Here is a 21883-nt window from a genome sequence, read left to right on the forward strand (position 1 = left end):
ATGTGTGACTAGACTGAAACCTCACGGGGCCACAGGTGTCACAGGCCAGTGGGACTTGTGGAAAGGTAGTGACTGGAGCCTCGCCCTTACAGAACATTCCATTTGGTTAGAAAAAAAGAAGTGGTGGGTCTTTGGAGGCTCTCCCTTAGCCTGGGGCACCAGCCAGATGTCAGGGCCGTAAGCCCTTGACTGTGGAATCTGAGACCAGGGATGGATGGTAGGATCAGGATGTTGAATTTTATGAAGCCCTAGACTTGCAAAAGAGGAGGAGCTGCATTGTCAGCTTCGGATGACAGAAAAGAGACAGCAGGCCCTGCTATTTCTCTGGTGGAGAAGGCCAGCTTGCTAGCCCAACTCCAGAGGTCCAGTCCCTGGAACAGATAGGATCAGGGCGGAGTAGAACTTAAGAGCACGTGGTCATCTGAAGGAAATGAATCTAGAACACTCATGCAGATTAATAAATGCTTTGCTCTTACTTGGAAGGCTGATTTAATAATAGAAAATAGAATTCTAGGAAAATTTTTAAAAACACACAAAAAACAATAAGGACCTGGACTTTCTGCATTTCTTAGACATTTGTAGAGTCAGGTGTCTCACTTCCCTAATCACAGTGTGGTTGCTAGACCCAGCAGTACCAGCGTCCTCTGGGTGCTTGTTAGAAATGCAGAATCTCTGGCCTCGCTCTAGGTCTGAGAAGCAGGATCTGTGTGTGCATTTATGTTCAAGAAGCACTGATCTGGAGCGTGTGTGTGGGTGTTTGTGCACACTCGTGTGCGCTCATGGGCGCGAACATGCACACGTATCCTGGTCTGTTTCTCAGCCGCACCTTGAAAGCTGTATGTTATTTAATAGTGTGCTAATCCTTCTAGGCTAATAGCCTCCTTGATACTTTATCTTGATCTTCAGATGGTTTGAATAAGTTCAACAATCAAACCTTGAACTTGTTCATAGAGATTTCTTTAAAAAAAAAAAAAACTTAGAAATTTCAAAACTGAATGTAAACATTCCATGCACTCAGGACTTGGTGACAAAGAATTAACAAACGTTTTATGTGGAACCCAGTCAGAAAAAGACCAGACTCAGTGAGAAACGTACTTGCTCAGGGTCACATAGCTGTTGGTGAAGCCAGGAGTTGAATCCTGGTTTGAGCATACTTAGTTTTGCTTTCCAAAAACTCTTTCTCATCTCCTCCCTAATCAGTCTCTAGGGAAACATTTTTTTCTATTGGTCCTAGGGCTGCTGTGTCCTCTGCCCAATTAGAAGGTGTGTCTTCTATCAAATTCCAGCTCATGATGTAGCTGGACTCCATTAAGAAACATTATGAAAGAACTGAATTGAAGATTTATGTTGGTGTGTATAAAAATAAGCAGAACTATCCTAGAACTCTAAAATAAGCAAGTGATTAATAGTTCATGTGTGTGTTCATTTGACAAATGTTTATTGTGTGCCTGCATGTGCCAAGCATATCCTCATGGAGCCTCCAGTGGGGGTTACAGAGTTTCTATTATTTTGATCCTGAAGCAGTGTACACCATTCCAGGCTCTTTAATGACATCACTGTGGTGGTAATGAAGGTATTTTGGCACAGCAGGAACAGATGAGAAGAAACCCAAGATGCCAGTTTTTGAGCAGGAAGGATGTCAGACCATAAGATGGGGGTAGAGTGGACTCTGATTAGAAGGTTTGTGGGCTGAGCCAGGAGGAGATGTGGGTGTCTTCTCATGCTACTGCCCACCAGTGGGCCTTCTGGGCCCCAGTGACTGGGGCCCCTTTCATTGACCTCTAGGCAGAATGATAATGGAGTCCTGGCTCAACCATGACCCCTGAAGAGTCGGAGAATATCAGGAGAAACAGGCTGGTGGATAGCGCATGGTCCTGCCCGTAGTGCACAGCGTGGAGGAAGTGGGCTGACACCCATGTGCAAGTCTTGGACTCTGAGTAGCAGCACGCTCTCCCACTGAAATCAGACATCCCTTTACAATCTAAGCAGTATTTTTCCACATTTACTTTACACATGGTAACAGGAATTTTGGTATCAATGGGGCGATGCAGAATATTCTCCATCCGTTTTTCTTTGTTGTCCCCAGGCATTCAGGGCAAGGTGCTGGATCTCCATCTTTGTAGAAATCTGGTAAAACATGAACTAGCTGTGGAATGTGGAGAGACTTGAGGAGGGAAAGCGGGCAGCCCTTAAGGAAATGTGAGAGAAATCAAGGAAGTGACAGGTAGCTTGCGGGGGTCCAACAGTGGTGGGGGATCCCTGGGGTCCAGCACAGAAGGCAGGGCCTGGGCTCTGTGTCGTCAGGAGGATCAGGTGCCTGGTCTCCAGGTGGTGGAAGGTGGGGGCACCGCCATCCTCCGCTGTCGTCCAAGCTCAGCGTCACTGTGCAGGCCTCTGTGTTGGGAACTCAAGGCCAGGGCGTGATGAGCTTTCCTTTGTCCCCTTGCTGGCAGCTGCAGGGAGCCTGGGTCCTGGTGGGTTTGGCCATGGAATGTCCAACAAATGAATGCCCGCCTTGGGCCGACCTTCTAGGCCCCCTCTCAGCATCTGCATGTCCACGACTGGGTTGCATCCATAGAGTGGCTGCATTGGTGCAGTGTGGCTGGCGCAGTGTGTACTGGGTTCTTCCGAAGAGTTGTCAGAAGCCTTTTCTATCTGATGGCATCTTGAACCGCGGGACCCCCCAGGGACGGCTTGGGGAGCCATAGATGCTACATGTCACTTATAAGCTGACCTCTTTGGTTCCTCCTCTTTGGTAGGACCTGCTGGGGAAGGACCTCCATTCTCCTCTTCATCTTCTGCTTTAGCAGTGGGAAACCACAGCTCCCACGTGGTCTCCAGGGTGTTCGGGGCTGGCTGATGGCCTCTGGCAGGACCATGGAAACTCCAGAGACTCTGTAGGGGGTGACTCTGCCTTGGCCCCTGGAATGGCAGCATCCAGTTAGGAAAACAGAAACCAGTTGTTTTGACAGAATTTAATATCAGGAATTGGGAAAGCAGGTCTTGGATTTAACTGGTAGTCACTGCCAGAAACAGCCCCCACTTCTGGGTTGGCGTCGGTGGGGGAGAGAGGTCTCAAAGCGTGGTGCCCTGTCCAGCTGCAGCAGCGGCACGTGGGAATGTTAGAAATGAACATTCTCACTGGGGCACTGGGGCCCAGTCACCTGCCCTTCAGCACACCTCTGAGGGGGCTGGGACTTGAGGACCCCTGGTCAAGCAGACAAACAGAAGAGGTCACACCTGCGGTGATCAGAACCTAGAAGCTTGGAGTAGGCACTCTGCTAGCCTGAGACCTCAACCTTGGGGGAAGGGGTAGCAGCTAGTGCAGTGGGGGAAAAGCTGACACTGGTATTAACTACAGTTGAAACTAGCTGCCAGGAAAGACTGTCGCCAGCTGAAGCTGATAGGAATAGGGAGCAGGCAGGAGGATGCAGCCCTTCTCCCTCCACCAGCCTCCCTCAAGCTGACCATCTGGGTTGAGCCTCCCACAGACCCGCTAGCAGAGGCATGCAGAGATGCCCAGACCCAGCCTCACAGAGCAGGGTGGGTCGGGAGCTGAGAGACAACAACTTCGGGAACTAGCCCAGCCAGCAGCCAGTCACAGAAGCACCTGTTGGGTCATTAACTACAAATAGTTAAGTTCTTTTTTTTTTTAACATTTTATTTATTTATTTGACAGAGAGACAGCGAGAGAGGGAACACAAGCAGGGGGAGTGGGAGAGGGAGAAGCAGGCTTCCCACAGAGCAGGGAGCCCGATGCGGGGCTTGATCCGAGGACCCTGGGATCATGACATGAGCTGAAGGCAGACACTTAACAACTGAGCCGCCCAGGCACCCCACAAATAGTTAAGTTCTTTAGAGTGCCAGAGTACACGCTCCCCTCCCTGGGCGCAGAGCAGAAGCCAGTGAGACAGAGCCCTGACCCTCCAGGAGCTTGCATTCTGCAGGGAGGGAGGCCAGTGCAAACAGCTGACGCTCCCTCACCCAACCCCCACTTCTGGATGTGTCCAGGCTTTTTTGTTTGGTAGGCCCTCCTTTCCCTACTGGGGTGCAGGCACGTGTCCAGCTGTAGCGGTTCGAAGAAGAAATTTATAACCCATCTCACCAAGCAGTTTAAAACAAGAGTTCTGCCCATCCCAAGTGTTATTAATCCCTTCATTCTTGGCCTGGGAGGCAGCGTGTCACTCCTTGGAGCATCCTGGCTGCCGTAAGGGTGGGGAGTGCTGTGCCAAAGAGTTCTGCCCCTTCGCCCCGGGGCTGAGCCTCTACCTGCTTCCTGGCCAGGCTAAAGCTGAAATGTGCTGGGCAGGCTCTGGGGGCTAGGGATGGAGCTGGCAATTCCGGACTCTCACTTAGAGGCTAAATGAAAACCAGGGAGGGATGAGCCCTAAATTGTTGTGTTTTGTGCTCTGATCTGGCACCCTGAGCATGAGCAAGTAGAGGTGCCTCCCTGCCTCTGGACAAGCAGTGGAGCCCAGGTCCTAAGCATGGCACCTGGTCATCCAAGCCAGCAGCAGAAGTAGGGTCGAAACCAGGCGACTTGTCTCCAGACCCTTCCTCTGGCTTTAGGTGGCGGGGGGCAGGAGGGTGTGTTTCTACTCCAGAGAGCACACATAACATTCTCCAAGCTCCTTCTGGTGTTTTGGGAAACATGGAGATAGGATAATGAGGCAAATCCATGTCACATGAGGCATGGGGTAACCTCATCTAATAATTACCACCTCGCTCCTTTATGGGGTGGGGAGCAAGCTTAGGAGAGCTAGTAAAGGGGGAAATATCCTTCCTCTCCCTTCTCTTGGGAGATTCCAAGGGAAGCTCATTAAGTCTGGAAGGAGGATTTATTAGTTAGAATTTCACAGCTGAAGTCATGTTGCGATGGAGAATGGGAATGGATAAAAAACTTGCTAGGACCGACCAGAGCTGAGTTGATGCAAGACAGCTGGCTCCCTCCTGGCCCAGGCCAGTATGGGGGGCCCTTGGGAACCAGCTGGGGGCAGGGAGAGGAGGAGGCTGCAACATGACTTGGGGCTGGTCAGCTTTTCCATCAACATGACATCATTCGACATGGCATGGACACAAGCTGCCAGAAGGAAAACCTGAGGATGTGGACCGTGTGGTGGGAGCACGCGCTAATCAGAACCAGCACCCTTCCCGGGACGGGGACTGGCTGGCCTGGCTTGAATTAGGGGCAGCCACCCTCCCACCAGGCCAGGCTGCTGGAGCCTGCCAGCTGATTGGCTGCTTCTCTGGCATCTCTTCGCACTGGGGCTCCCTTTCAGACGCTCTTGGGTAGTTACTGTTTAAACCTGCCAGTTGAACTCAGGGCTCCAGAACGGTCTGCACCTCTTGCCACTCTGAAGGCTGTGAGACGCCCCCTCACTCAGGCTGGGCTTCCCATGATGAGTCTCCTGGTGGCTTTCTTCTCAAAGAGAGAGTGTGATATGGAACTGACTTACTTTTAGTGATTTAAAATGTCGAAGTAAATTTTAAATCAGGGAGAAGCATTAGCCAGGCAGTTATGAAGATGAAAAGCTTCCAAAATGATTATACTTGGTGAATTGGATAATTTGGTCTGTCTGTGATTGTATATTTTAACATTTTAGGAAAATCTGATAGGCGGACTTATTGGCATGCTCACACTCTGCCTGGAGCAGAGCAGTGGTTGTGGTCCTCAGCTCAGTTTGTAGTAACTGAGTTGTTTCTGTCTTCTCTTCAGCTGTCTGAAAGATGTATCGGGTCAGAGATTCTACAGTGAGAGGGAATGTCACAGGACTAAAGTGGTGTTGGAAAATATCCACACAGTGCTTGGCACACACTGAAGGCTGAATCCATTCCCTTTTCCTGACCTGCCCCATCTTACTTCAGATTCTCCCAGAAGCAGAGCCTGAGTCAAGGATTTGGTGTACATGGTTGATTCAGGCTGTGGTCAACCCCAGGAAGCACCAGTAGGAAAGTGAGACAGGAAGGGAAGGAAGCTGTGTCTGTAAGGGTTCTGCAGAGAAACAGAACCAATCGGATGTGTATATATTGACATTGTAGTTTGGAAGCATCTGAAGGCAGAAATATTTCTTTTGGGGTGACTTTAGTCTTTTTCTCATAAGGCCTTTAAGTGATTAGATGAGACTTACCCACATTATGGAGGGTGATCTGCTTTATTTGAAGTCTACTGATTTAAACAAAATCTCATTTAAAAATACCTTTGCAGGGGCACCTGGGTGGTGCAGTCGGTTAAGCCTTCCACTCTTGACTTTGGCTCAGGTCATGATCTCAGGGTGGTGAGATCGAGCGCCACATCGGGCCCTGTGCTCAGTATAGAGTCGCTATACTATATTCCCTCTCCTTCTGCCCCTCCCTGCACCTCCCTGCTGTTCTCTCTCTTGAATAAGTGAATAACTCTTCAGAAAAATAAAAATAAAAATACCTTTGCATTGATATCCAGATTTGGTGATAGGCTAGTCAAGTTGACACATAAACCATCACAGCAGTCCAACAGAAGGTGTGTTGTTGCTGAATCCTGCTGGGGAACACTGAGAGTCTGCGTGGAGCACCCTTCTGAGTTACTCCACCCACGGGATGAGGGAGCTGGGCTCCAGCGGTAGTGAGGTCTCAGGGACTCAGGTTCTCTGGCACTTCTGATCCACCATGCATGTGAGTAGAGCCACCAGAGAGCGCTCTCAGGAAAGGGGGTTCAGGTGCTGGCAGTGGCCAGTTGGACTGGGCAGCAGAGAAATAATACAAGCCAAGAGGATGTGCGTGGGGCACCGATCCTATGTGCTCTGTCTTCCTGTGATCATTTCTACCTTGGCTTTCTCTGAGCTCAGCTAGCTTTCTCTGAGCTCACTGGCAAGAGGGTTCACACCCTCCATTCTCCCCATGCCCACCCTTCCCAAGGGAGGGCAGCTCTTGCCTCTGGGAGGAAGGCCAGGGAGGGGGCCACTCAACAGCCACTGCCGCCATGTTGGTTTTGCCCAGCCGTAGGCTGGCTTGTCTTCCAGAAATGCCCATCCTGAGCTCTGGACTTACTAAACAGAACTTGGAAACACAGTCCATTTATACTTATCCTTTCTTACTGTTTGACTCTTGCTTGGGGAAATTGTGATGAGAAGAAAGTAAATGGGCCAGAGTTCAGTTCCGAATCACTGCATGTGTTGGGCTCTGCTGTCTGGGCATTTAAAAAATGTAAAACTTGCCCCAAGAATCAGCATGGTAGGAACAGCCCTGCACTGGAAGTTAGGAGAGTTCTGGACTCAGCTCTGTGGTGGAGGGCCCTCTGAACTGGAACAAGCCTGATTCCTTTTTGGGACCTTGGTTCCTCATCTGAAAAAATGAAGGTTTGGAGCCCAGGGGTCCCTCAGTTACCCTGAAGCTTTGACATTCTATGCATCTGCCCCGTTACCATTCTATGCATCTGCCCCGTGTCACCAAAGGAGCCGGTGTGTAACACTTGTTTGGGCTCCCGTGTTTTCTCTTTGTTGTTACTTTCCCAAAGGCATTCTTTTCTTCCTCATTATATTGCCTTGGGTTATCCAGGTCTCAGGTCCCTCGGTGACCCAGCCTTGCCTTGGCAATCAGCTGTTTGCTGAAGTAAATACATTGGGGCAGAGCGGCCCTTGCTGACCAGGAATCCACCAGCTCGGCATGGCAAGATCCCCGAGATGGCAGAGGCCCAGGAAAACCATTAGATGCATCCAAAATACACCCCATGGCAGCTGCAGAACGCCTGTCCTGGTCCCTTTCCTCCTTCCTGGCTCGGACCTCCCCGGTGGCTGATGCCTTTGATGTTATTAAAGCCGGACCCATCCTTACTGCCCTGCTTCGCATACTTAAATGTAGGCAGGTGTGGGCTGCTTTTATGGGGGCAAGAGCCACAGCTTCCAAGGGGCCTGTTCGTGGGGACAGGGTCTGTTTTTCATGGCTCTGCAGCCTCCTCTGGTCATTTTGGGGACAGAGTGTTCCCTCTCTCTCACTTTAAATTGCCACATTCCCCTGAATCCACAAAGCAGTTAAAAAATAAGAAAGGGTCCCAGAGGACTGATCTCAGCTGTGGTACAGAAAAACAGAGAAATAGGTGTGTTAACACCAACGCCCGATTTGCCTAATGACGCACATTGTTGTAGGGTGACTGACTGACTCTGAAGTTAAGAAAGTAAGACCTTTTCGTTATCCAATGTGCATCTTGTACCCTTTTTTTTAAAGTTTCAGATTGTGTCCCAGTAGGTTTTGCCCACTGATGTCATGTGTTCAGGAACAGGCGAGAAGTTTTTCCCTTCAGAAGTATGGCTCAGTATGCCTGAGCACAAGCCCCACGTGCCCGTGATACTGTTCAAATGACAGGCGCTCTACTATACACCATCTGTATATTCAGCTCCCTGGGAATTAAGTTAGCTTTAGCCTTGGTCTGAGTTTCTGTGAGTGTAAGTGCCAAGAGGGCAGGGCTCTGTGGGGCTGTTTCTGTGGTGGCCTCAGAGGGTAAACAGAGGAAGAGCAGGACTGCCCTGTCCCCTGTGCCTGGCATGTAGTTGGTGCTCAGGGGACGTGATGACACAAGGTCCAAGGGATGTCGCCATCACAGAGCGCACGTGAACACGTGAATATCTGGGGATTATTGGGTAATTGCTCCCTCATGTTGGGTGTCTGTCTCATTGCACTATAGGATTCAGGGTTATGTGTAGCCGTAATAATTTCTGTGGGTTTTAGTCAAATCCTGTCGGCTCACCACAGTGTCTTCTTTTCAGGATGCCGACCATGCTGGGTATCTCTAATTATTGCTGTGTATATTGGTGACACAGGTGGTAACTCATGGGGTTTGAGACAGGGAGGGCCATGACGTGTGATATACAGAGAATCACCGGGAAGACAGGGGTGGCCTCATTGTCTCTTGATTCTGAGAGGACGCTGGCTCTGTGCTTCTTTCCAAGAAAGTGCTGACTTGGGCTGTAGCCCTTGGTTGCAGTGGGGAGGCAGGTAGCATACAAAGTGTGCTTGTGAGCTTGGGAGGGGGTAGTGCAGGTGGCCGTGACCCCACACGTGAGTCCTCACTGATGTCTTGACCTTATTTATTGGCAGGCCTCAATTACGTTCTGACGGCTGATGTGGCCAAAAAGGCAAAGGGCCAGTTGCCCAGAGTCTACTTTGTGTTGCTGGGAGAGTCCTTGGGTCAGATCACAGAGAAGCTGCAGCTGGTCCACATGGAGGAGGCCTGTCATCACTACGTGGCCCACGTGAAGGTCAGTCCTCTTTTTCTTCTCCCACTTTGATCTCTGTGGATATTCATTTAGAACTAGTGGAACCTACTTTTATTGTGTGTTACGTATGTTCAGATTTCTAACATTTTATTTCACAAGGAGGAGAACATTCGTTTCTTCTTTTCAAGTTGGAGTCTGACAGCCCTTTGATCTTACTGTGCTCATCTCAGCCTCTGAGGGGAGTTATAGTGGGCCAGGAGAACAGTGACACTCCCTGATCTTGGCTTGTCCTTTTGGGAGGCTTCTCATCCTCTTCCCTTTTTGAAGCTCTGTGGTCTCCTCAGAGGAGAGCCATAGAAGTCCCCGTGTCTGGGTAGCTGTGGTCCTGGATCACACTGCACCTGATGGCTTTCTCAGTGGTCCACCACACATTAGCTCAGAGTCACGGTTAAGGCATTTTAAAACTAGTGGGACTTGGGTTTTATCCCTTGATGACTCTCTGTTTATTTTAGGAGTGCTTTCTTTGGCCCCTCTTCCCTGTCACTCTAAATAAACTTTCAAATGTTTTTACCCTCTTGAGATTGTTTGTTAAATACACTTTGCTGCTAATTCAGGAGGTCAAGCTTTGATTAACTACAGAGTGGCCCCTGTGTAGACAGGTGCTGGCAGGGTGGGAGTCCTGGTGATGCCCAGGGCTGCTGGAATGGCCAGCCACTGACCCACAGGCAGAGAGCACAAGAGATAGAAGGAGCCACGTGAACCTGCTACACGGTATGTAAAATGAATATGGCCTTTGGAGTCACACAGACCTGGTGTGTGTCTAGCTGGATGAGTACTTTGAACTCTGTGTGTCTTAGTTTCTGCATCTCTAAAATGGGCACAGGTACTGAAAGGATCTTGCATGGATTCTGACCCCCCAGTAGGCATTCAGCATTATCATCTGTTTGGGCCATATGTAATTGCCAGTTTTCTAAATTCCTGACTTACAAAAATGGTATTTTCATATAGTTCAACCTCACATTAGCCAGTGGCTTTCTGGATGATAGTAAAAATAGTCGACAGATTCAAATCTCATTCTGTTATTGAGTTGCTAGTGCCACAGTGGGAGAGTAACAGCTGCTTCTTGAGGCTTCTGGATTGTATATAGAGAAATGCCCCCCCCCCCATATCTGTGGCACTTGGTCTGGCCTAAAGCCCATGAGTCCGTGCCCCCGAGATGCTTTTCAGGAGGATGGACTATGTTTCTTGCCAGGATCGTGCTGGGGCCTGCCCGGACCAGCTGCCCTGTGGCCCCATGAAGGCCATTTATTTATAAAGTGGCTCCTACTTCTCTTAAGCCAACCAGCCACTCACATCTCTAGGTCTGAGATTACATGGGCTCATGCATGCCCTTGAGGGTGTGAGGCTGCCCAGGACAGGCACATATCTGAACACGATGAGACATTTCAGTTCCTGTGCTTGGTGTCCCCACACTTCCTAGATGTGGGGCACCTTTCCTCAGGCTTCCTCATGCTGGGTCTCTTCTACAAATGCTTTCCTTCTGGGCTCTTGGAGACTTGACTTTTTGTTTTGGCAGAATGGTTGCCTTCCCTGTCACAGGCTCAAGACAGGGCCCCAAAGAGCCTACAAGCCTTTGAAGAGTGCACTCAGGGAATGGTGGTAATGAGGGGCCGGCAAGAGGCGGTGCTGTTTCTGGGGTAGCTTCTGAGGGTAACCGGGGAGAAGAGCTGGGCTGCCCAGGGTCGTCGGTCCTGCTACTTCCTGATAGCCAGGGCTACCAGAGTCTAGCAAAGAAGCATAAAGACTTGCTCATTCAATCCAAAAGTCAGATAAACAGTAAATCATTTTTTCTTGTTGAAGCCAGAGAGTACAAGGGTTAAACTTACACTAAAAATGATTTGTTGTTATTGGGGAGGGCACGTGATATGGTGAGTGCTGTGAAGTATGTAAGTCTGACGATTCACAGACCTGTACCTCTGGGGCAAATAATACATTATATGTTAATAAAAATAATTTAAAAAAATGATTTGCTGTTTATCTGAAATTCAGATTTTTTTTTTAAGATTTTATTTATTTTATTTGACAGAGAGAAATCACAAGTAGATGGAGAGGCAGGCAGAGAGAGAGAGAGAGGGAAGCAGGCTCCCTGCTGAGCAGAGAGCCCGATGTGGGACTCGATCCCAGGACCCTGAGATCATGACCTGAGCCGAAGGCAGCGGCTTAACCCACTGAGCCACTCAGGCGCCCCTGAAATTCAGATTTAACCGGGCATCCTGTTGGAGGATTCAACCTTCTCCATACCCTTCACCCCACAGTTTGGCACTTCTCCATTGGATCAAAACATGGTTGACAGGGGCTCCCTTCCCCTGGGTGAGCTGCAGAGCCCCCAAAGAGGCCCAGTGGGAGCACAGACTCTGGAGCCTGTGGGGCAACTGGTCACCTACATATCCCCATGCCCGTGCTTGCTCCTTGGTGCCTGGGACACCAGGAGCTCTGTGCTCACTGGCCCTGAGAGCCCTTTCCTGAGGGTGAGTCTGAAAACCTCCCCCAAGGAGCTTTTAAAGCAAATCACTGGACACCCAGTTCTGCTAGAGTGAAATTCTGGAACGGCTTGCCTGGATGGCTACGTGAGCACAGCCTTGGAGCAGACAGCAGAATTCCTGGATGGACACCTATAGAATAAGGTCATGGATGTATTTCTCCAAGGAGTGAGTTGTCCCTAAATACATAGACAAGAAGGATGTGAAGGTACCAAGAGTGCAGTCCTTTCATACTTGGATGCATCTCTTCCATGAGCTTTCTGGACCTTCCATGATGTGATGTGTCCTCTTCCATAATGGTGGTGATTTTTCACCAGAGTGTGAGATAAACGTGTACAGCTACAGATTTAATGGCAGAGCGTTCTTTCATATTTAAGTGTCATTTTCTTTTACCTCTGTGTCAGCGTGTAGAACACAAAAAGAGTTAAAAAAGGAAAAAAGTCTAAAGCCACAAAGGAACCGTGGCTGTCAGGAGAAGAGCTCAAGGCAGTGGTCCCCAGATGCTGGAGATTGCGGTAGCTCAGGAGCACAGTGTGAGTGCCTGCGTCTCTGATGATTTGGGCTGTCCTGGGGAAGAGCCAGAAGAGCCCGAGAGCAGTCCAGTACGTGGGACCTAGAGAAGTTTGGATGTGGTTAGTATGTGGTGGCTTTCTCATAGAAGGACCTGGGGGTGGTGGGACGCACCAGGATGGCCCAGGCTTCTGTGGCCATTATGGTCCAGCATCCTTGCTCAGTGGCACTCAGGCAGCTGACCGTTCATAGCTACCAGGGAAGTTTCTTCACTGCTTGACTGGGCGGCAGCAGAGGACAGTGGTGAGTGGCAGAGGCAGCCAGTTTGTCCATTAGGGCGAACCCTTCTGAGCTGGCTGATGGTACACGGTGTGGCCCAGTGGCCCAGCTGGCCAAGGAGGCAGCAGGCCTGGCCCTGGTGTGTCCTTTGTGGGAAGACAGCTGGGGAGGCCGTGGCCCTTGTGGGGTCGAGGCAAGCAGCAAGGGTGGGGAGGGAGTAGCAGCGGGTGGCCTGCTGGACTGGGGACTGGGGACTGGGAGCCGGTCATCTGGGAATGAGAGCATGGTGTGGCCTCTGCTGCAAGCGGGGCCTTCTTGATGGGCCGGCTCTCGGCTTTGTAGACAGAAGAGGAAGGTAAATAAAAGCACTCGGGCTTATCGCACACCATATGGCCAGCAGACTGAGGCAGGCGTGAGGGCCTGGGTGTGTTTTGTTTAGGCTATCTTTAGGTATTTTTTTTTTCTTTTTTGCTTTAAGCCTATTCCAATTTTTTTTTTCCTCTTCCTCCTTTTCCCTAGAAGTTTTCTTTCCATATATGGTGATAAGTATCTCTAGCGTAGAAGACTGTTTGAGCTTAACACCTGCCTCCCAGGCTAGCTGTGTTGTCCCACACTTTGTTCCCTTCTCAGCCCTGTGGGGACCTTCGAGACATACAGAATTTTGTGGTAAGCCCCATCCTCCTGGGGGTGCTGGGTCCATTCTCAAGGGCTCACTGTGACCCACAGAGCTGAGGCAGGTCAGGCTGCTTCCCTGGCCTCTCTGCCTCAGAGTCCACATGCCCCAGTTCCTCTCCCCTCCCCCACCCAGGCTGGCCTAGGGTTGGGGACCAGCTCCCTCCTACTAATGAAGTGGGCTGGAAGCATCTCGGGGGTCTTCCCGGTAGTCACAGATGAAAGCCCTCATTTGTCCACTCAGCCTCAGGGCTCTCCACAGGCTGGCCTCAGCTCACATTTCCAGCCTCATCTTCTGATGACATTACACATGCCCCGAGCTCTTGCTGAGGTTGAACGGGCTCCTTTTCTTCTGGAAAGTGCCTCGCGTGGTTCCTCACCTTGGTTTCGGGCTCACCCCAGTATGTCTGGCAGCTCAGTGATCGGAGGCCCGGTTTTTGTCAGAACCATGAAAAGCCGCACACCCTCTGCATGGTTTTTGCTTTTTTAATTTTTTTTTTAATTTTTATCTTAAACACACCTCCCATGGTATCTTATTTCATATTTTTTCTTTAGGTTTCAAATTAAATAATTTGAAACAGAAACTTTGTGCCCTCCTGTACGCAGAAAACCAATTATTCTATGCCGAACAAAAAGTCACTGTAAAAGTAAATACATTGAAGACACAACAAGGTCATCAAACCCTAACTGGATTTCATCGTCTGCCAGAGTCTGTGAAGAAGCCGCCCACTCTTCCTGTGTGGGAGAAGGGGAAATTATGGAGTGCTGGAGAAGTGTCCGCGACATACTGGCAACCGCACGGAACTTTCCCCCTGACGCAGTCAGAAGGACTGGGAGGGCACTGACCAGGGAATAACTTTCCAAATATGTGGGTCCTGATAGAGTGCCAGGGAAAACCACGTCCTAGCCCCGTCCCGGAAGGCCGGGCCATGCTCTGCTTGGATGGGGTGTGCCTCACCCCTCTTGCCTGCTGAAGGTTGTCTGTTCAGGTCCCCATCAGTCCACGGCTGGCCATTGTCACAGGCCCATTGGATGCCACCATCTACCACCTGTCTCGTGGGAGCTTCTTCTGCGCCGGCTCACTCCTGCTTTGGGAGGGTAGGCCCACAGCACCTCCTCGTCCCTGGAGCCTTGTTGAAGAGACACAGTGGCCACCTGGAGCAAAGGATCCCAGGGAGTATCTGGCCAAGGAGGGGCCTGCCCACCTCCCTGGGAACCTGGTACTGGGAGGGGGCAATGAGAGGAGGCAGGGGAGAGTTGTAGGTGCATGGCCCACGCTGAAGACCGAACAAGCATGAGCTGTCATGGCTCCGTTGTTTTCGGGTCTGTGTGTGTTTACCGCAGTAACAATCACGCTCCGGCCTCAGTCCTGCACGGTGCCTTGAGAATTGATCCCTGGTAAGCCGGATGCTTGTGTGAGTGCCGGGCAGGTGGGGGCTTCTTTAGGAGCTGGGGACCAAGGGCAGCTTGAGTCTGTACAGGGAGGAGGGGAGAAGCCCAGGCACGGCCGAGCATGACGTGGGTGACGTCATCCTCAGCCAGCCTGCTGGAGGCCTTCAGAAAACTTCCAGTGAGCAAAGCCATGTGTCAGATGCTGTCCAAAGAGCCAAAAACAAGGATTAATGGAACAGGGGGAGGAAAGCCCCCACCCCACTGCAGACAGGGGAATATGAATGCACACCAGCTTTGCTGAGCAGCCGCAGATGTTCATGTGGTTTGTGCTGTGGTGCTGGGGAAGGTTTCTTGAGGGAGTTCGAACCTGAGCAACAGCAGCTCCTTTGTCGCTTGTGGGGGCAGGTGGTCTGCCCGGCCTGGCAAGCAGGGCATCTCGGGGCACCAGGGCTCCTCAGAGGTCACACCATGGGCTCTGCCACGTGGTCCAGTCTATTTCTGTTTCTACATGCAACGAGATGCCTTTGGCCCAAGCTCCACTCACAGGATAGCCTGTGAGTTTGCGGGGCCTTTGGCTGTACTGAATGCACTTGTCAGACGTTGGAGGCTTTTATTTTCTTAACTTTATGAAGCCATAGTTAAGAGAGATTAAGTTGGAGTGTGTAAGAACCTCATGAGGAAGGGGAGAAAGGAAAACAGCGAGATTGCCTTTTTTATCTGCACAATACTTTGTTAAACCTTTTGCTCATCTTGAGAAGTCAAAGAAATAGCTTAAAAAAAAGTTGTAGGATTTGGGGAAAAGGGATACAGATCTTAGATGGAGGAAGTCATCCTAAACTTATTTTATTTTATTTATTTATTTTTTAAAGATTTTATTTATTTGTCAGAGAGAGTGAGCGAGAGCGAGCACAGGCAGACAGAGTGGAAGGCTGAGTCAGACGGAGAAGCAGGCTCCCTGCGGAGCAAGGAGCCCGATATGGGACTCGATCCCAGGACGCTGGGATCATGACCTGAGCCGAAGGCAGCTGCTTAACCAACTGAGCCACCCAGGCGTCCCTAAAACTTATTTTAATTGCTAGTATATGTACATAGTCAAAACAAATTTTTGTTAACTGAACTAGAAGGTATACAGAAAAAGGACATCTAGCCACTCTGTTTCTCATTCAGAGGCGACCGTGGTTCCAGTTTCTTGTGTGTTTTGCAAGTGCGGGTCAGTAGAGACACAAAGTTGTGTGCATATATCACCTTTCAACACGGAAGGCAGCATACCATCGCACACAATGGTGCAGCTTACTTTTTTCTTCTAGAATGTCCCATAACAGATTTTGGTAAATCCGTACAGTGGACTTCCACTCAGCAATGACAATGAACTACCAATTGACACAGTCACATGTATATGCATGTGTGTAAAACATGTAACAATGTATGTATGTGTGTGTGCCATAACATGACAGATCCCAAAAGCAAGATGCTAAGTGAAAGAAACCAGACATAAAAACTACTAGTAGTATAGCAGTTCCATTTATATGACACTGTGGAAAAGGCCAAATACAGAGACAGAAAGCAGATCTGTGGCTTTGGGAGCCAGGGATGGGGAGGAGATGGGGATGATTAAGCGAGTAGAGGCAAGAGGGACCTTTTCAGGGTGAGGAAAATATTCTGGATCATGATCGTGGTGATGGTTATATGATTGAATGCATTTATTAAAGCCCGTCAAAGTGCATAGTTAACATTAGTCAGTGTTACCGTATGTAAATAATATTCCAGTCAAACTTATTTCTTTAAAAATGTATCTGGAGTGTTCTTCCATATTGGTGCTTGCAGTGTCCCCACTCTCTTTCATGTCTGCATGGTGTCCTGGTTGAAAGACTGTCCCTTCATTTATTTGGCTTCCTGGGGATCTTCTCAGTGCCAGCTCCAAACTGACATCATCTGAAGTTTGTAGGGCAGTAATCTCACTTTGCCTCTCTAGATGTGGCTTGGGGTTCCTTTTCAGAAAAGCCTCAACTTGCTTTGGGAAGGGTAATGAAATGGGACTGAAATATCCCCTCCACCTGCAGTCATTTCTTTGTCCCTGCTTCAGATCTCTAGTGTCCTGGTTGAGGGTTTGTTGGAGACCCTGAAGAAGAGAGATGGAGGGGCCCTGGTAGTCCTTCAGGTGACCTTGGACATGTGTCTTAGGGAGGATGAGCCTTTCAACGATGGGGTACCCCAGGAAAACTGTGGGTATCCTTCTTCCTATAGTTAGCTTTGTCCCTTTGCCAGTCCCCTTTGGCCAGAAGTGGCACAGGTAGGCTGAGTGCTAACGGCATGCTAGAAAGTATGGCTTGGAAAGTGGGGGCTGAGATGGGTCCACCTGATCTGGGGGGAGCTTCCATCATTGATCATCTCAGTTGTAGAGCTGTTCCAGTGATGCATTCTGGTCATGCAGATGTCACTGAGGGGCTGGAGGCAGGGCTCTGGAGACCATGCTTAAAGCCAGCCCCTAGAGTGTGGTTGCTTTGACCACCTCCTCCACGAGACCATGTTGTGCAGAGCTGGAGAGCAAACTGGGGAGGGATCATGAATTCAGGGAGTGTGGTGGATATTCCACGTGGATGTTGATATCCTCCATGAATGCCATGTGGCCATTGATTTCTTTGCTGGGTGGAATGAAGTCTTCGGCATTTGGAGAGTGTCACAGGAGACCTGACGATTAGTTAAAGTACAATAGTTCTAATACAGAGGCTTTGCCCACCTCTCCTTTTTTTTTTTTTTTTTTTAGATTTTTAATTTATTTTAGAGGTATCTTTTTTTTTTTTTAGAGAGGTTTTTTTTTTTTTTCTTCCAGATTTTATTTATTTATTTATTTGACAGACAGAGATCACAAGTAGGCAGAGATGCAGGCAGAGAGAGAGGGAGGAAGCAGGCTCCCTGCTGAGCCGAGAGCTTGACTCGGGGCTCGATCCCAAGACCCTGGGATCATGACCAGAGTCGAAGGCAGAGGCTTTAACCCACTGAGCCACCCAGGCGCCTTTAATTTATTTTAGAGAATACGAGCAAGCAGGGGCGGGGACAGAGGGAGAAGCAGACTCCCCACTGAGCAAGGAGCCAGACATGGGGCTTGATCCCAGGATCCAAGCTACCCAGGCACCCCACCTCACCTTTTTCCCCCCTGGAAACAAAGCAGATATAAATACAGAGCCATGGCATTGACACTAATGGCTTTATCATAGGCTTTTTTTTTTCCTTGATACTTTGAGACAAGCCTTAATTGTGGGTGAAATTTTCATTTTAAGAGACAGTTTTCTCTTCATAGTTATGTACTCTAGGTTTAGTATGTTGTTGATACCCTTATAACACTAATATTCTTTTGAAGTCACACATGGTAATGTGTTCTGTCTTACTGATTTTGTCTCTGTATTTGAGATATGATTTTAAAGGATTACAAGGATTTTCTTTGCCCCTCCAACCTGAAGCTTACGTGTTTATTATAAGAGTGATTTCCTTCAAAGTAATCATCTTTCAGTAGTTCCTGTTTTGGAATTTCCTCCATGGTTTTTTCATTTTTTTAAAAAAATTAAGATATGGGATACCTGGGTAGCTCAGTCGGTTAAGTGTCTGCCTTTGGCTCAGGTCATGATCCTAGGGTCCTGGGATCAAACCCCACATCTGGCTCCTTGCTCAGCAAGAATCTGCTTCTTCCTCTCTCTCTGCCTCCTCCCCACTTCTCATGCTCGCTCAGTCTCTCTCAAATACATAAAATCTTTAATATATATATATATATATACACACATATATATATATATAACTGGTATATAATGGATATAGATAAGTTTCGGGTCTGTATAAGGATTTGCCCTATGTTTGTGTTGTAGAGTGGCCCCTATGGTAATTCTAGTTACCATCTCTCACCACACATAGCTACAAATTTATTTAAGATTTATTACTCTCTTAGCAACTTTGTAATATTATTAACTGCAGCACATACTGTATATTACATCCCCAGGACTTTATTTTAAAACTGGAAGTTTGTATCTTTTGGCCCCCTTTATCCATTTTACCCCCCCCCCCCAATCTCTAGCAGTCATGTCTGTTCTCTATCTGGGAGTTGTGTTTGTTTTAGAGCCCACACAGAAGTGAGATCATAAGGTATCTTTCTCTGGCTGACTTACTTCACTTAGCAGAATGCCCTCAAGGTCCATGCATATTGTTGCAAATGGCAGGATTTCCCTCTTTTTTATGGTTGAATAATATCCTTGTGTGTGCGTGTGTGTATGTGTTGTGTACATCACATCTTGCCTACTCACTTATCTCTGGACACTTAGGTTGCCTCTGTATCTCGGCTGTTGTAAATAGCGCTAAAGTGAACATGGGAGTGCAGACAAGCTTTTCAAATTAGTATTTTTGTTTTCTATGGGTGAATACCCAGGATTAGAATGACTGGATCATATGGTAGTTCTGATTTAAATGTTCACATTTCATTAACGGTAAACTTTTGGAGTTCATTTGAATTTAAAAAGCAGGAGGATTTCTCTGTGACCTCTCTAGTCGATAATAGTCTATCTGGGAAAAAGTGAGGTGTGATAATATGGAAATCAGTAAAGAATTTGTTGAGCCACCCTCCCTTGGAAAATGATTCTTACTAACAGAAGAATTCCCACGATAACAGAAGCTGCAAACATGAATTGAACATTTATTAGTTCTTGCCAGTCGTTGTCCATTCCTACTTTTACGCTTCATTTTCTCCTCACACTAATACGAGAGATTGTTACTATAGTTGGCCTTCTTTGGAGAGTTTAGAAGACAAGGAAGGCATAGAGGGTGAAGGAACTTGTCCAGGACTTTCCAGCTGACAAGGAGCAGAGGCGGGATTTGAACCCAGCACGTGTGGTTCCCAAGGCTTCGCTTTTCACCAACACACCATAGCCCCTCTCGAAAGCTTAAGCCACAACAAATGGAGTACTTGTATGCCAGGTACTCTTCTAAGGGCTTTGCATGGATAAAAAGGGTGTATAATGGGTCCAGTGTCTAGAGCTAGCGAGAGACTTTATTGGATGAACACATGGCCAGCACAGGTGCAGCTCAGGTGGTCCAGCACAGGTGGCAGTCCTTGTTGGTGAGCACATCGCATAGCAATAGTGTGCTGCTGGTGACCAGCTCTCAGGGGAGGAGATCTGAGCCAGTCTGCCTGATATGGCTATTCCTACCATGGCTGATTTCATCCTATCAATGTGACATCACGGGGGGTGGCATTGGAAAGAAATGCACCGTAGCGTGCTATGGTATATTATTCCCATGAGAGACTATGCCAGATCAGATATAACCCTAAGAACACAGGTAACAGTAAAGCATGATAAAATAATTAGGAAGTGATGAGTTTGGGGTATTTATTACCCACATTTAACTTAATATAATTTGCTTAATTGTAAGCTTACGCAGTTTGGTAATGGCTGTTATCATCACTGGCTCATGCACGTTCTGAAAATTGAACAGTTGGCTCTCATAAGCCTACAGCAGAATGTTCCACTGGCCATGAACACTGTGTCTGGTGTGTTTGTCTCTAAGTCCATCATATCACTCACATCCTGCCTTACACACAGATGTTTGATTATCAGCGTCTTTCATTCTTGTTTCCTGTGGGTTTTTTTAGATTGACAAATAATTGGAAAGTTAAATTTGTGGGATTAGTTTAACCACCAGACCACAGCTTTTTTATTTGTACATTTGGTTCAGAGACACTCTGCATTTAGATTGAAATGTTTAGATGGTTTAATAGTTTCCAGTTAAAGTAATGAAAAAGATTTTATTTAAATTTATGGAGGTAGCCATTCCTCACTCCTTACCTCATATGCATGTTGGGATTCTGTTCAGCAGCCCCTCTACACACCAAAGAATAATGGACTGCTTGTTCAGTTGTCTTGGAGGAGAGAAGGGGCCTGGTAAAGGGGGGATTACCTCCTTTAGGCCAGTTTTAAACCCTAGCAATCCCCTTACCTCTGGAGGCTGAGTTTGGCCCAGGCCTGATTAGTGTAAGGTTGACAAGGCTTTTTCTTTCCAATTGCACTAATCACAAGCACCATATGAACGTGGCCCAAATTGTATTGTTTTGCTTTTCTTTGTTATCTTCACTCCCTCCTGAGGCCTCCATTCCCAAGGCCTCTGGAGGGTTCTCTGGCCTAATAAGTGAGCTCCAGGCGAATCAAGAAGCACCAGGCCTGGGACCCACCCTTCGTGTTGTTGCTGGCCCACCAGCCGCATGATCCCTCCTGTCTCTTCCCAAGTGGAGCGCTTGCATCCAAGACATGTCCAGCTTCATGTGGGAGGGCCCGCGGTGGCCTGTGAATGCACGTGGGTAAGCTGAGTGGACCCAGCCACAGTGTCTTACTGCAGAAGCAGTGTGGATCGTGGCGCCAACTCGCTGGGCACCCAGGGCTGTTTCTGGGGCTGACTGTCGGCTGGAGGGAAGGGTTGCAGCCCAGCCTGATAATGAGCAGTTCTGTGTTTGAGTGGGTGCTGCAACAGGGGAAGTTGGGGAAGAGAGCTCCCTTTGTGCCAAGCTGCATGTCAAGATAGGCTGTGGATAAAGACCTCTGTCAGAGTGTGGTGACTCTTATCTAGGTGTAAGGGTCACAGTGGGGGGCCGGTCCAGGGAATTCTTCTCCTGAGGAAAAGTCCAAGCCAGCTAAGGATTTGAAGGAGAAGACTCTGTATTAGGCTCACTTGCTTCACCACATCTCCTTTGCTCCCTGGAGTGGAGGCAAGACACTGATTGGGTCACTTGGGGGCTTCCAATACCAGGCCCTCTGCAAGGAGCCCCCAGTTCTCCCTGCACTCTGAATGCAGCAGGGTACCCTGGACTTTCAGAGGAATTCATTCAGCCACCAGGAATGGAGATGTGGCTTTGGGGCTTAAGCACATCCATAGACCTTTCCCCAGGTTGTAAGACTTCTTACAGGAGGAAGAGATTTTGCTGGTGTTATTTCAAAGGCTCAGGGATGCCTTTCTCATGACCTTTCGGTTATCCAGGAAGTCTGTAGTGAGTGCCTACCTTGTCGTGGACTGTGTGGGCCCTCAGGTCCACCTGTACACAGACAGAAATCCATGCCCTCTGGGTGCTTATATGCCGGTGGAGAGAGACAGCGGTAGGCACAATAAAGGAGTAACTTCACTTGGGTGATGAGGGTCCTGGAGAAAGACACAACTAGGGATGGGAGGACAGGGTTGGGCTTCATGGAGGTCAGGGTGACCTTACTGAGAAGGTGGAATTTGAAGGAGACAGGGAGCTAGCGAGGTGGGTTCCTACAGGAACCGATCAGACGGGGC

The 21883-nt window shown here is 48.7% G+C and overlaps 1 protein-coding gene across 1 annotated transcript in view; it reads left to right on the top strand.

Moving 5' to 3' along the window:
* Nucleotides 1–21883, top strand: part of ITGA9 (integrin subunit alpha 9) — a 319285-nt gene that overhangs the window by 75212 nt on the left and 222190 nt on the right. The window contains exon 15 of the mRNA XM_045089112.1: nt 9067–9227. Within this exon, the coding sequence (XP_044945047.1) occupies nt 9067–9227 (161 nt within the window). The remainder of the gene's footprint in view (nt 1–9066; nt 9228–21883) is intronic.

The sequence above is a fragment of the Mustela putorius genome, unplaced genomic scaffold (genome assembly GCF_011764305.1).
Source record: "Mustela putorius furo isolate JIRA1106 unplaced genomic scaffold, ASM1176430v1.1 tig00003834_pilon_pilon_pilon, whole genome shotgun sequence".
NCBI classification, from domain to species: Eukaryota; Metazoa; Chordata; class Mammalia; order Carnivora; family Mustelidae; genus Mustela; species Mustela putorius.